Genomic DNA, 14105 nt, shown 5'->3' on the forward strand with positions numbered 1-14105 from the left:
CAGCTTCCACGATGAGAGGCACACCTCCTTAGACTGAGGCAGGGACCTCATCTCAGATTTGATGCTGGCTGGTTCTGTGTTTTTGAGGGTGGGCCTTACTTGCTGTTTGGTCATTTTCTCGATGTGAGATAGGTGTCTTCATTCCTGTCTCATTTATTCTTCTGGGATGCTAGGTGCCTAGCTAGACCTGTTTCCCGACTGCAGTCACTCCTTGGTAATAACTCTATTCAACAACCTTGTCAGAAGTACTTCTGAGCTGCATGGTGCTAAATGTTGGGCTACAAGTGGTTTGAAAGAGTTAATGTGCCCTCATAGTGCTTATGGCTACAGCAGTGATTTAGGGACTGACACTTGTTAGGATACCTGGATGTTCTTCTGAAGAACAATTTAAGACAACAGTTAACATCTTTAAGGCATTCTGGAGAAAGGTTATGTACTTTGTAGGTTAATGGTTAATGTTTAAAAATCTTTTTGTAGATTTTGTGTATTGATATTCGCATCCTATGCTGCAAATCGGAAAACACCACTTTAATCACAGCTTCTTTATTAGCAAATTTATACTCCACTGTCTTTTTGTCCAAGTAATTATTCACACTGGATTTACTATGGCATTATGATTGGTCATAAAATAATAGATCTTGCATTATTAACTATTCCTACAATAGTTAAGTAGCTGAAAGGTACATTCGTGAAGGACTTACAAAAACTGTAAGAGTTGCTTTCCTTCAGAAGAATTGGACTCTGCAGAGCAGTTCTGGTTCAGGAGGCTCCTGGAGCAGGACAAAAAATTACTGCTCGCCTTTTTTTTTTTTTTTTTTTTTTAATGTTTATTTTTGAGAGAGAGAGACAGAGCACGAGCAGAGAGATTGGGAGACACAGAATCTGAAGCAGGCTCCAGGCTCTGAGCTATCAGCACAGAGCTGGACGCAGGGCTCGAACACCTGAACTGATCATGACCTGAGCTCGAGTTGGACGCTGACCAACTGAGCCACCCAGGCGCCCCTACTGCTCATCTCTTAAGCTGAATATTTTACAGGTGTCCTAGGTTGCAGGAGAGTTGGGTATTAGTGTTAGCCTTGCATTTTATCATTGTACTCTTGCTTCTGAGAAATCTCTCCTTTTTCCATTCTTCATCATTTATGAGATACTGGACATAGCAAAGCAGAAGTCTGCTTCTAAGTACTTGTACATGTCAGGTGTTTTAGGTACCTTTTCTCTTTCATAATTATCACTCTACGTATGTTGTTTTATCTCCATTTTCGGTTTGTGAAGGGGGGAGTGAGACTCGGAACAAAGTAACAAGCCCAAGGTTGTGTATATGTTAAGAGGCAGGGCTTGGATTTGGACCCAGGTCTGGCCATCAGTGTTATCATTATGGCATACTAGATTAATATGTGATATTATGCAATATTGAAATCTTCAGAGAGAAAAAATAATATTTTCTTAAAGAAATCTGACCAATTTTCATTAGTAGTTTGAGCGTCAGAAATCATCCTGCCGAAACGGGTGGGAAAACGGTGCCAGAGAAGTGATTTGCTTGCGACCAAATACATAAGGCACATTATACAAATCTTCTTGTCAATATCGTACTTCTAAATAAAATATATTATGGTACTAAGACTATGTCAATTGGGTAATAAAAGAATAACAGGCAGTGAAATTTACTGTGGTTGATGTCCCTAATGTGATTATAAAAAGCTCTCTTAAAAGTATCAAACACAAGGTTGCAATAGTAACATCCTTCTAAGGGTGTGATTTCAATCTGATACACAGTGAGTGCCAAGTTAGGTGGAACTTTTAAGAATGTTCCAATTGCCTTTAGTTAGTTTTTATGAAATCATTGAAAAGCATTTAATAGGCAAGTGTCCATTTCCCTCAGAGTTTATAGTCTACGATACTCTTTTCTAAATGAATAAAAACAGAGTTGAAAAGTCATTAATCTCCCACAAGAGTCTGTGAGAGTCTTGCAGTTAGGTATCATTATTGCCTCATTTATAAACCAGAATCCGCAGTGACTCCATAAGGTCACAAAACCAGCCAGTGTGGAAGCTGGGACTGGAACCGAGGTCTCCGGCCTGCTACCACTCCCAGGGAGCTGACCAATCATCACAGTTATTAACATCCCACTTGCCTCTTGCTACAAGCCATGAACGTAAATATTTTGTTGGCATTTTATCTTCATGCTCCCTATGTGCCAGGCTCCCTTTCTTCTTTCAGTTCCTTCTAATAACTCACGTTCCTGTCTGACCACATCGGCCTTCACTGTGAAAGTCACACGCCAACCTGGCAAGGAACACGTAAGCGTGTGGGGTTTACATACTTTCATTTTGATCTCAAGGCCTCTTCCAGACTTCCCTCTTTCTGTGTCGTGTGTATGTGTGTGTATGTACACAGGTCTGTGTGTTATGGGGAGGATGGTGAGGAGTCGTTAAAAATGCATTGCGCTACATTAATATCCAATGCCTTTATCTGTATATTAGGGAACAGCACAACTGTATCGTTCTTTAAATAGCTTATGATATATTTGTCCACCCAATTTATCACAGGACTGTGGTTTAATAAGTGACTCATCATCACAACCTGAAAGCCAGAATACTAGGTAGAGCATTAGTGTGGGGAGAATGTCACACACCTTCTCATATAGCCTCAGGTTAGAAGGCTTCATTTCAGAACACAAAGTTTCTCCGTAGATTACAAATTATTTGCAGTTGCCCCCCCACCCCCCAACCCGGGCCTCTGTAAGAATATACAAATTGTCACAAAACATGAAATAATGTTACGGGAAAACATGCCCAAGTTTAAGAAATCTGGCTTAGAATGCTCTGAAATGTTATTGCTAAATGAATCTTCGAAGAAAATGAATTCCTTTACTGGAACAAAAGTAATTTATTATGCGTTTCATGGGCGTCTGCCAAAAGGGTTACTAGCGATATGAAGATCTAATGGATATGAACTGAATACAGTCTGTTTGCTTTGTTCATGTTTAGATCTACCTGTTAATTTTTTCTGAAATTTTAATAACTTTAAAAAGCATCTACAAAGACAGGCGTTGGCATATGTGATAATTCATAATTCACCTACCTATCGCACCAGACCCAGCACTTGGGATCTGTGGGACTGAGCACAGAGTATTTTATTGACTTCAGATTTTAAGAAAGATTTGAGCAAATAAACGACAGGTATTGATCTCAGTGTACTGTTGCAGTCCTGTGAGTAAAGAGTTTCAAGTCAATATCTGAGGATGTTCAAATGCCTGTTTACTTGCTGTGCTACAGTTTTAGGTGTTGTTAGCATGGCCTGGTTTCACCAGAGCGCACGTGCCAGAATCATATTTTTATCTTATTAAGTACAGACACTTTGAATTTAAAGCTCTGATTAAGCTTATTTGCTTGATTCATGGTGAAGCCTTAGTATGGTCTGCAGTTTAGTCTGGGGTTCACGGAGTAGCAGCTGGAAGGAAATCGATTCAGGCATCCAGGCACTAGCTCCAGCCCTATGTGTGACTGTAGTAAAGCTGCCAAGGTTTTGTAAAGCCTCTGTTTTCCTCCTACTAAAAGGGAAAAGTAATTCCTACCATCTGGTCCTTAAGAGCATTGTGTAGCATAAGTGGGAGATGCCTGCAGACCTCTTTGAAGCTCAAGGAGAACAGTATTATTTAAATATAATCTTGGAAGTTAATAGTGATGTGCTTTATTTGCATGGCATTTTTTTTTCATCCCAAGGCATTAGAAATAAATCCTTACTTTCCTTTAAGAGATGTAGAGCTATTGTGTTAACAAAGTAACTACATTTTAAATAATTTTATTCTGATCGCCACAATTTTTCATTCCTTGTGACAGTACTTTCATAACGCTTTCTTGTAAATGCTGCTTGGTTCTCAGACCATGGTCTGCTTTTTCCGATTGAAATGGGGAGATGAGGATACTCATCCAATCTGAAAAAACAGTTGTTGTTTTTTTTTTTTTTTTTTTTAATAAAAGATCATAATTTACCAGGTTTTAAATCTTTCCGCAGGATCCTTTGCCACCTAATTTGACAACTAGAGTCATCCATTTTGATTCATTTTAGAAGAGAAACTTTTTCTTTAGAATGCTGGTGACTTCAAGTTGTGGGGCACCCCAGCCCCCGCCATTTATGTTTGTATGTTAACATTTTACTGATAGTCCCAGGGCACTCATAAACACTGGGTGTGCCTTTCATCACCGTGACAAACTTGGTATGGGTGCATAGATGCATGAAACAATGGGATCCTTTGCCCAGGTTAGATTGTATAGAATTGTCCTTACCTACTTGGAAAGGGCAGCGTCCTGGGGACTGGATATAACCTGGGCTACTCAGGCCCAGAAGGGGCGTGAGGCCCCAAGGGGACAACCAGTGAGCTCTTCATTAAAGAACTTGCTTGTTAAATTACAAGGAAATAAGTAAAATATTTTGCTGAAAACTGAGTTAGGTCATTGACTGCAGTGATCATGACTCTCCCTGCTTGTGAGAGAAGGCGCTATGTTCTCTTGCTTTGAGTTGTTACTGGAGACGGGTTTCACGGGTTCTGATGGAGACAGAACTCTTGTTTCTGTATCTTGTGCCACTTCCTAAACTATTAGTGAGTCACTTTTGTGTCTGGTCCTATGACCTCCATCCAAACTGCAATGAGTGTAGTTTTTAGGGTGGAAGTTAAGATTTATCTGAAAGTGTTTCTCCTTTGTTGGGATTAGTTTTTTTTTTTTTTTTAACTTGAGGCAGGCCACTATAAAGCACTGCAAGAGCCTAACCTAGAGGTTACAAAAGCAGAGAAGAGAGCGTTGGCAGTGAGGGATGGCTGGCTTCCCCTCACACAAGAAAAAGCCGTAACCACAAGCTTACTTAGATGTGTAGGAAGGACAGATCAGAGGCCATGGAAGCCGACAGTCTGAATTCGAGTTAAAGAGGCAGTGTGATCATCATCAAAGTCTCATGCTCTGGGAATGATCACACACTCACCCTCAACCTGCCTGGGGTGCAGTGTTTTGTTTCTTCAGATCAAGGCTCCATCGAGAGAGATTATGGCATGGAGGACTAAACACACCCCAGTTGACTCCTTTTTGGTTCCCTTCCTCAAAAATGAAATTTATGTTTATAATTCATAAGCTAGAGGACCTGTGTTATTCTTCTGTGGGGTGGCTGTGTTCTGTAAGGGTTTCCTTAGCTCTGATGGGTTGCCCAGCCGACGCTGCCTTAGGAGGGGTCTCTGGGCCTGCCTGTAAGGTTGTGTGTGAAGTAGAGGTGGAGAAAGAACTGACAGGGTGGGTGAGCCCACTGTGAGCCAGACACTGCTGGCCACTGACTCTACGAGTTTATCAGATCAGAAATCCTTGACTTTTCAGATATATGTCCAAAAATTATTCTCACAGGAAAAGAAAAAAGTCCATGTGACCTACAGATGAGCTGTGTCTGCTTCACAGGCTAGTGGATATTTTCCGTGTCCTGGCTGCAGCAGCCTGGTTGTCCCTGAAGTCATTTATTCCTTTAAGAGGGAGATTTCCAGCCCAGCTGCTCTGCCAGGTCTCCTACCTAGCCTGGCCTGGGTTCAGTGCTAAGCCCAGGCTGAGTCTGGTGCTGATAACACATTCTTTCAACAGGAAGTGCCTCCATTTTCAGTTGTCTGTAGGAGGGTGGAGGGCAGATAAGCTGTGAATGGAAACACAGAACAGATTTCGGCCCCACCCTCAGAATGTACTTTGATCAGAGAAAGAGCCAGGACCTCCGCCTGCCTGAACTGTCCACCAGAAGGAGGAAGGATGGTTCAGCTGTGGGCAATCTGAGGTGCTCCCCTCTGCCTCTGTCCAGAAACACTGGCTGGGTTAGATGGGTGTAGGTGAGTCAAATACCTGCTTTTGCTGAACTAAAGTCCTTTCAAGGTTTCAACTAGATGTGGGAAAACATTAACCAATTGAAATTTATGCTTGTAATTTTGTGTGCATGTCCTTGGGTCTAGGGTCTTAAGTTTTCTGATTTTCCCTCCAAATTGTACTGATCTTGATAGGTAGCTCTTGAATATACTAAAGAGGAAAAGACACTTAAGACGAACAATGATGTGACAAGCCAGGTTTCTAAAGGAGAGTTGTGCCAATTCTAGATTTCTTGTATGGTTAGAATACTGGTGTTGAGTGTTTGGTGTTTTAACTTACATGCAACCATGTTTCACGTGTACATGGCTGGCTAGGTTCCAACCGATGCTAGGTGGCATGGAGGTAGGTGACTTCAGGGGAACATGGCCCTTCTGGCCCTCCTTTCTCTCTGTTACTTCCTCCTCTCTGGTTCCTCTCTATTTTTTCCCCTGCTACTTTATGACTCTTTCCAGGCTGGCTCATCCCTCAAGTGCTTTTGCATCATATTTCTGGTGCTAATGTCTTCAACCTTCCTCAAAGTTAGACAGCACTACTCCTTTCAGTTAAAATATTCAAAGGAAGGTATAGATGGCTGATAGATGGTCCCCTGGCCCTACCTCTCTTGGGTTCCCCTGAAATACTTTCGCTTGTGCATAAATTTTACTGATGACATAGTTATATCCTTCTGTTTTTCATTTAACATTGCATTATAGGATTTTTTCCCACTTTGCCACATGATCTTATTTTTAATAATTGCATCATAGTTCACTGAGCGGATGGACCTTGCTTTTCCAAACCATCTCGTATTATTCGGTATTAGATTATTTACGTGATCCCCACTATTGTAAATAACTGTGCCATGAATGTCTTCCCATGAGGAGCCTTTCCCTTCCTTTGAATTCTTTCCTTGTAAACACATCTCCAGAAGTGCAATTACAGAGCTCAGTAGGATATAAAGTTCTTGATGGCTCTGCTTAAGGCATGTACCAGAATATAGCTGCACCGGCCATGGATGAGAGGACTGGGGTTGTCAGAGTCTCATCAGATCTTATCACGTGATCTCATTATGTATCATTACATAAAATTTTTATTTTATTTTTATTTTATTTTTTTATTTAAATAAGACCTACTCCCAATGTGGGGCTTGAACCCAATGACCCTGAGATCAAGAGTCTCATGCTCTAGGAGCACCTGGGTGGTTCAGCGGGTTAAGCGTCTGACTTCAGCTCAGGTCATGATCTCGCAGTTTGTGAGTTCGAGCCCCGCGTTGGGCTCTGTGCTGACAGCTCGGGGCCTGGAGCCAGCTTCTGATTCTGTGTCTTCCTCTCTCTCTCTCTCTCTGCCCCTCCACCACTCATGCTCTCTCTCTCTCTCTCTCTCTGTCTCAAAAATAAATGAACATTAAAAAAAAATTACCGACTGAGCCAGCCAGGTGCTCCATAAACATTTTATTTTTTATTGAGGTATGAGTGACATACAAAAGAAAGCTGTACACTGCAGTATTTCATGTTGAAATAGTGTATCCCCATCTACAAATAAGGGTCTCAGTTGTTGGGCACAAGCACATTTTTTTTTCTGAGAAAGTCAGATGTCACTTTTGATTTCAAATGAGCTGATGTTTTTCAGGTACTCATCACTCATGTAATTTGGGATTTGCCTGTCCTTTGACGTAGGAGTCATTTTTGACTGATCAAAGAAGACAATAGGTATTTTAGTTGGTAGCTGTTAGGATTATTGCTCAGGTGTTAAGAATAATGTTCAAGGTATTAGGATTTCTTTAATGTGGTTTATTTGAAGAAGGCCCATGAGCCTTTTGAAGGGCTAAAGAAGCACCTTGTTTTGTTTTGTTCTCTGAAGAGTTGTCAGTAACAATTAGAAGAAGGTCGTTGCTGGGGCACCTGGGTGGCTCAGTCGGTTGAGTGTCCAACTTTGGCTCAGGTCATGACCTCATGGTTCGTGAGTTTGAGCCCCACATTAGGCTAGATGCTGTCAGCGCAGAGCCAGCTTCAGATCCTCTGTCTCCCCCTACCTCCCCTCTGGGCTCACGTTCTTCCTCAAAAATAAAATAAGCATTTGCAAAAAAAAAAAAAAAAAAAAAAAGATGGTCATTGTTGAGGTGGTTTTCAGTTAGCTCTGAATGAGTTCCACCTTTGCTCCCACCAAGTGATGGTGGTAAGTCTCCCCACCCTGGCAAAGGTGGGGAGATTAAATTAGGTCTGTGTTCCTTAACAATAATAATAAAATCATACTAATAGTGCTGTTTGCTTCTGTCATTTTCCTGTTGTCAGATACTGTTGTAAAGGCTTTATGTATCTTAATGAATTGAGTTCTTGCAATAACCTCAGGATACAGATGCGTCTTTTTTAGCTTCCATTTTCAAGGTGAGGAACCTGAGGCATAGAGAGTTTTAGATGAGGCCTTCTCGGTTACCTCTCCCACATTGTGCCCTTGCCCCTTTTGCTTAATCCTTCCGTTTCAGCTGGCTTTGCTTGAGAATGTGCCCTGCATGCCTCCCCTTCCGAATACCCTTTCCTCACCAGTAATAATGGCTTCCCTTGATGCTTACCATGGCAAGGCGCCATGCTGATGCTTTTGCAAACATTGAATTGTCACAGCCCTACTTGATGGGTGATGTGAGGGCTAGTTTCTAGTTTCCCCAGGAGGAGGCTCGGAGAGGTGACCTCACTCAGTAGGCGGCTGAAGCAGGGTAATGCTTGCAAGTCCGTCCATATTAGTCCCCAGCGTTGCAGGCTGTGTGTGGCCCACCCCCGGAATCCTTTCCCCTCTGTGGTTCCATTTTAGACCTACTGCTCCCTTTCAATGTCTCAGCCACTCATTTATCATCTGTGATGGGCAGTTGACCATTCTTACTTTCAAGTATGTATGTGGCCTGGGAGCTCACCCAGGGAGCGTCTGTCTCCTTGGGCTCATAGATCCAGTGCCTGGCTCTCATAAACATCTTGCTAATGTTTCTTGTTGCTGACCTGTGGTGGTGACGACCCCTCTGCTATCTCAGCATGTCTGGCCATGTGAGGCGGGCTGCTTCCTGGGCCGATCTGGGTGGGTACCCTCTTTCTTTCAGAAAGTCTCGCTGTGGTGAAGTCAGATTTAGTCAGAGAAATGCACATGTGCTTTTTTCTGGGAATAGGTAGATCAATATGGAATTGGGTGTGACCCATCACTTATAAGTGCACCCACTCTGCTGGTTGTATGATAGCTCCTTTCTAAAATGCGGAGTAATGGAGTATCACCCTTTTGTTTATTTTTTGGGGGATTAAATCTGGGTCTGTGATGGGTTTGCTCATAGTGGAGTTTCTGGAATTAATGACTAAAGTTACTTTACCCTATTTATACGGGTAACCAAATCCATAGTTTTGTTGGTGTGTTTGACAGGATCATTTCAGCTATTTCAAATTCTAAGTTTTTGACATCTCAGTGACTTTGTGAAGTTTGCTTTCTTATGTACCCAAAGCCCTCAGTTTAAGTCTTATGTTAAAATGTTAAATAATTAATCAATTTTTAAAAAATGTTTGTTTATTTTTGAGAGAGAGCTTGAGCACGCAAGAGTTGGGGGTGGGACAAAGAGAGGAGGACAAAAGATCCAAAACAGGCTCTGCACTGACAACAATGAGCCCAATGTAGGGCTCGAACTCACCAGTTGTGAGATCATGACCTGGGCCAAAGTCAGTTGCTTAACCGACTGAGCTACCCAGGTGCCCCTAAGTTTGTGTTAATTTAAAAAGAAGTTTGAGTGTGGCAGTACTGTTGTCGCTGCATTTTTACAAACCCACCTTTTTGCCAGGAAAGGGATGGATTGGTTAGCTGTGAGGGGCTGGCTTTGGTCTGTCCATTTGGGAGGAAGTGGAGATGGGCAGATAGGAAGTCCCATGGCCAGACCCTCCTTCCCAGCCTCATGTGGTTATTGTGAAGATTGGAGAGAAAAACAAGATTTTTTTTTCCAGAAAGAGCAAAACCACTCTGACTTCCAGGCTCCCGAGTGGAGCCAAGGGGGCTCAGCATACCTTTCAGTTCAGCCTGTGTCTGGTGCCCCGTGTTTCTCTGAAGGAGATATAACATCAGCTCAGCCAGACAAATGGATGTTTTGAAAAGCACAAAACATTCTAGCTGTGTCAAAAAAACAAACATCCAGTAATTTGTGGGATTAAGCCTTGAAAGCTAGGAAGAAATAATGAACTTCAGAGCTTTCTAGAAGGAAAAAGCCCTGATTTAAGTATGGGATCATGGCTACATTTTAATTTTTTATTATTTTTATCTTTATTTTTTATTTTTTTTTTTAACGTTTTTATTCACTTTTTGAGAGACAGAGAGAGGCAGAGTGCAAGCAGGGGAGGGGCAGAGAGTGAGGGAGATACAGAATCTGTAGCAGGCTCCAGGCTCTGAGCTGGAGCTCGATGCGGGGCTCGAACCTATAAACCGCAAGATTATGACCTGAGCCAAAGTCGGCTGCTTAACCAACTGAGCCACCCAGGAGCCTCTATCTTTATTTTTTAATAAACTTTTTACTTTGAAGTGATTTTAGGTTTACAAAATCACTTCAAAGTAAGTTACAGAGGTCATGCAGAGGTCTACTGTACCCCTTGGCTCAGTTTCCCCAGATGCCAGCCTTGGGTTTCCATGATGCTTTCATCCAGACCGTGGAAGCAGCATTGGTCCGTTAACTGACATAAGGCTCTGTCCCCTAGGTGTCCTTCTCAGACCTGACACCTTAGGCAGTTCTTCTGAGCTTACTCTGGGCTCTGATACTTTCTCAGTGAGCCTCATTCAGCAATTGTGTGACAGTAAGGCCAAGTTCCAGGCTATCAGGCCTAAGACCACAGAGGTGACTGCCCTTCTCAGTGGGGTGGTGCCACATCTTGTCACTGGGATGCTGGCCCGTGGCCCCTCTGTAGCCACAGTGGCTTACATTCTTTCTCCAAAAAGGTGTGGGCTCGCTTGAGAGAGTAGTGGTCTTTCCTCTTGTCTTTTTCTCTTTGGAAGGAAATGAAGGGCCCTGTGGATGGGGTCGTAAGCATTCAGTTGGAAGGAAGGCTGGTTCGTGCAGACTTCTAAGCTATGCCAGCTGTCACTGTACCCTGTTCTTTCCCCTGGGACCCTGCGTGTTCCCTTGTGTCCTTATAGATCTTGTAAGTCCTTATCTAAGTGTAGCATGCATACAAATCCCAAGGGAAACACAGCTGTGTTTCCTGTACCTGGCAGGAGGGGACAGCGGCATGTTCTGCAGGTCTAAGTTATGGCTGATGCATGTGTGCGGGCTGAGTTCCGACACCAGAGGGGGCATGTTCTAGAACTCAGAGTGGTGAAGGATGAGGCAGGAAGACATGTTGTATTGACATGTTGGGGCTTCTCAACCTCTGGGGGCACTGTGTGTGGACGGGGCACTGTCTTTCTGGGTGTTGTTGATGTCATTGACCCCTGTCCTCGGAGACACACCAGGCCACACCCAGGAGCCATGCCTGGGAACCATGCTAGTCATGGCTAGATTTTTTTTTAAGTGTTTATTTATTTGGGAGGGGAGGGGCAGAGAGGGAGGAAGGAAGAGAGAAAATCCCCAGCAGGCTCCATGCTCAGCACAGAACCCGATGTGGTGCTTGATACCACAAACCGAGATAATGACCTAAGCCAAAGTCAAGAGTCAGACGCTCAACCGACTGAGCCACCCAGGTGCCCCATGCTTAGAATTTTTTAAAAAAGTCAAATGCAACTGTTTTCTTAAACTGTAGTCTAAACATGATTTTAGTTATTTTGGTTTGATTCTACTAAATTATACCATGTTTTCTATTTGGCCTTTCTCATTTGGATGGAAGGAATGAATGAAACAAGAGGAGTGATCTTTTGTTTCAACAAATGATTGCCACCACCATGACAGATATAAGATGTTAGCATTTTCTTTATAATGTGGTCTGCCTTCAAAATGGCCGGTTCTCCTTGAAAAGAATTCAGGTAAATGCGGTAGATACTAAACCTGTGTACACGTGGGTTCATTTTCCATGAAGTCAGTGCTCAAAAATTTCATTTATCATGCCTCGCTGAGCTGTGTGGCTTTCCATATTAGACTTTGGCATAACGGCTAAGGTTGTAGCTGTGCTGTGTGTGTGCCGGGGCGGGGGGTGGTGGTGGGGGGGGGCTCTGCATTTTCTCTTTTGAAATGATTAGATTGTGTGGGCGTCATTAAGACCTACTTACCTAGGCGGTGTGGTTTGTTTCACTGCCAGAGAGCTGAGAGTTTGGTACTTTTTACAAGTAGGCCTCCTGCAGTTCCTTTTTCCTACCTTTGTCCAGCTGTGCATCTTGCCAGGAATTACTGCTGTGAGTTCTCAAGTTCACAGGAGAATGTTTCTAAGAGTTTACGTGGCCAGGGGTAGGTCAGTGGCACCATGCAACATGGTGGGCAGCTCTTGCCTGGGCCCCCCTGCCCATCTCCTTTGTCTCCATGTGCTTAGCTTGCAAGATGGTGCCGCCTGACAGATTGATCGATAACTGTCTCTCCCCTTCTCTTTCCCCCTCTATCCCTCTCTTCCGCCAGGCGGGCACCTCAGTGATGTCTGGCGCGGGAGAGAGCACTAATCCTGAGAACAGCGAGCTCAAGTACTCAGGTCAAGATGGGTTGTACATAGGCGTCAGCCTGGCCTCCCCGGCCGAAGTCACATCCTCGGTGAGACAGGATTCCTGGTGTGCCCTCGCCCTGGCCTGAGCCCGCTGCGGGGATTTTGTCAAGCCGTCCAGACCAGGGCGAGTATGCTGACAGAACATTCCTCTGACGTGTGATTTCCGTGCCTTTATTTCGAAAGAGATGTATTTCCCAAGAGGCTTGCTCTGCCTTACCACCCTGCCCCTGACTCTGAAGAGCCAGAGAGAAGATGGAGGGCTTCCAGGGAAGGGCCAGTGCAGCCCACAGCACGTCACCTCCTCCTGGCCACGGTCACTTCCAGCCAGCCTGCCTCTGGGTGTGCCGGGGGATCTGACGTCCTCTGTGCCACTTCCAGAAACTGGGACTAGGACCGGGGCCTTGCCTGCTAAGGAATATTGAGAGATTTTCTTTAAAAAAGGGTTTTATGTGTATTGCCCCAAATCATGTGCTTCTTCTGATCGGTTTTGGTTATTCCAGAATTTCTTCGTACCTTTTCCACACCTGAATTTCACGTGCTTTCATGGAGAAGACCATTTGAGGCCATTTGGTACACACCTCTGGAGGCTGAGTCAGTTCGTGAGGTTTCTCGTCAAAAATATTACTCCGTGTGCAAGACTGCATTATGACTTAACGTACACTGTGACTGATGTCTCAAAGTTCACATTGTGGGACTGACCTGAGGTCAGTCGGGATTTGTAAACAGGGTAGCAAACAAGATATTTTTCTTCCATGTAAACAATAATTTTTTTAAAAAGTGCAATTTGCGTTGCAGCAATCAGTGTTAAATCATTTGCATAAGATTTAACAACATTTTTTATAATGAATGTAAACATTTTAACTTAATGGTACTTAAATAATTTAAAAGAAAAATGTTAACTTAGACATTCTTATGCTTCTTTTACAACTACATCCCATTTCTATATTTCCAGTTGTTAAAGAGAAATATTTCAAGAACAAATCTTCTCTCAGGAAAATTGCCTTTATCCATCTGTTAAGAATTTTTATACAAAAACACCAGTATCCCCTCTTTATTTTACTGTGGAATTTGTGCTGGAAAAAATTCAACAAAACTTTACTACCTAACAGATAACATTTGTAAATACTCTAGGCATCTGTACACACTACGATGAAGTCTATCGTGTGACTGACCCACAGGCAGGTTGGTTTACATTAAATTTTTTAAGAATGGGATGTCCTATGGAAACCTATTTCACCAGAGTTTTAAAAATAAAAAGGGTATTGTTTTGTCTTCTGTACAGTGAGTTCCTTCCCTTTTAGTTTCATTTTGATACTGTATGTGGCTAGAGATACGCCTATAAAACAAGCGCATGTGATGTTTGCAAATTGCCTGTTGGCTTTCCTTTCAATGAATTGTCCTTTTGGAGCTGCTTTATACCTTGGTTTATTTGAAGTTGGCACATGGAGTCAGTTATCATCTTCAATTTGCACTGGGGACAACTTTTATAAGTGAAAAGGACCCAGTATTATATGACTGTCTGAGATTATAAGCATTCTATTTAGGACTAATCCCTAAAAACTTTTAAAAAGTCCAGAGTTTCTTTCCCTCTGAATGAAATTTACTCTAAGACCCA

At 43.0% G+C, this 14105-nt stretch overlaps 1 protein-coding gene across 7 annotated transcripts in view; it reads left to right on the top strand.

The window, feature by feature from the left end:
• GATA6 (GATA binding protein 6) overlaps positions 1-14105 on the top strand; it is a 122512-nt gene that overhangs the window by 18279 nt on the left and 90128 nt on the right. For 3 of the 7 annotated variants that reach the window (XM_019465566.2, XM_019465565.2, XM_019465567.2), the window contains exon 7: positions 12409-13769. The exons of 3 other annotated variants lie outside the window; for them this stretch is intronic. In XM_019465566.2, coding sequence (XP_019321111.1) covers positions 12409-12576 — 168 coding nt within the window. In that variant the 3' untranslated portion in view covers positions 12577-13769. Of the gene's footprint in view, positions 1-11689; positions 11826-12408; positions 13770-14105 lie in introns of those variants that run through there. One more of the 7 variants, XR_002084704.2, reaches the window with a different exon arrangement.

The sequence above is a fragment of the Panthera pardus genome, unplaced genomic scaffold (genome assembly GCF_024362965.1).
Source record: "Panthera pardus isolate Hobbes unplaced genomic scaffold, ASM2436296v1 HiC_scaffold_15, whole genome shotgun sequence".
Classification (NCBI taxonomy): Eukaryota; Metazoa; Chordata; class Mammalia; order Carnivora; family Felidae; genus Panthera; species Panthera pardus.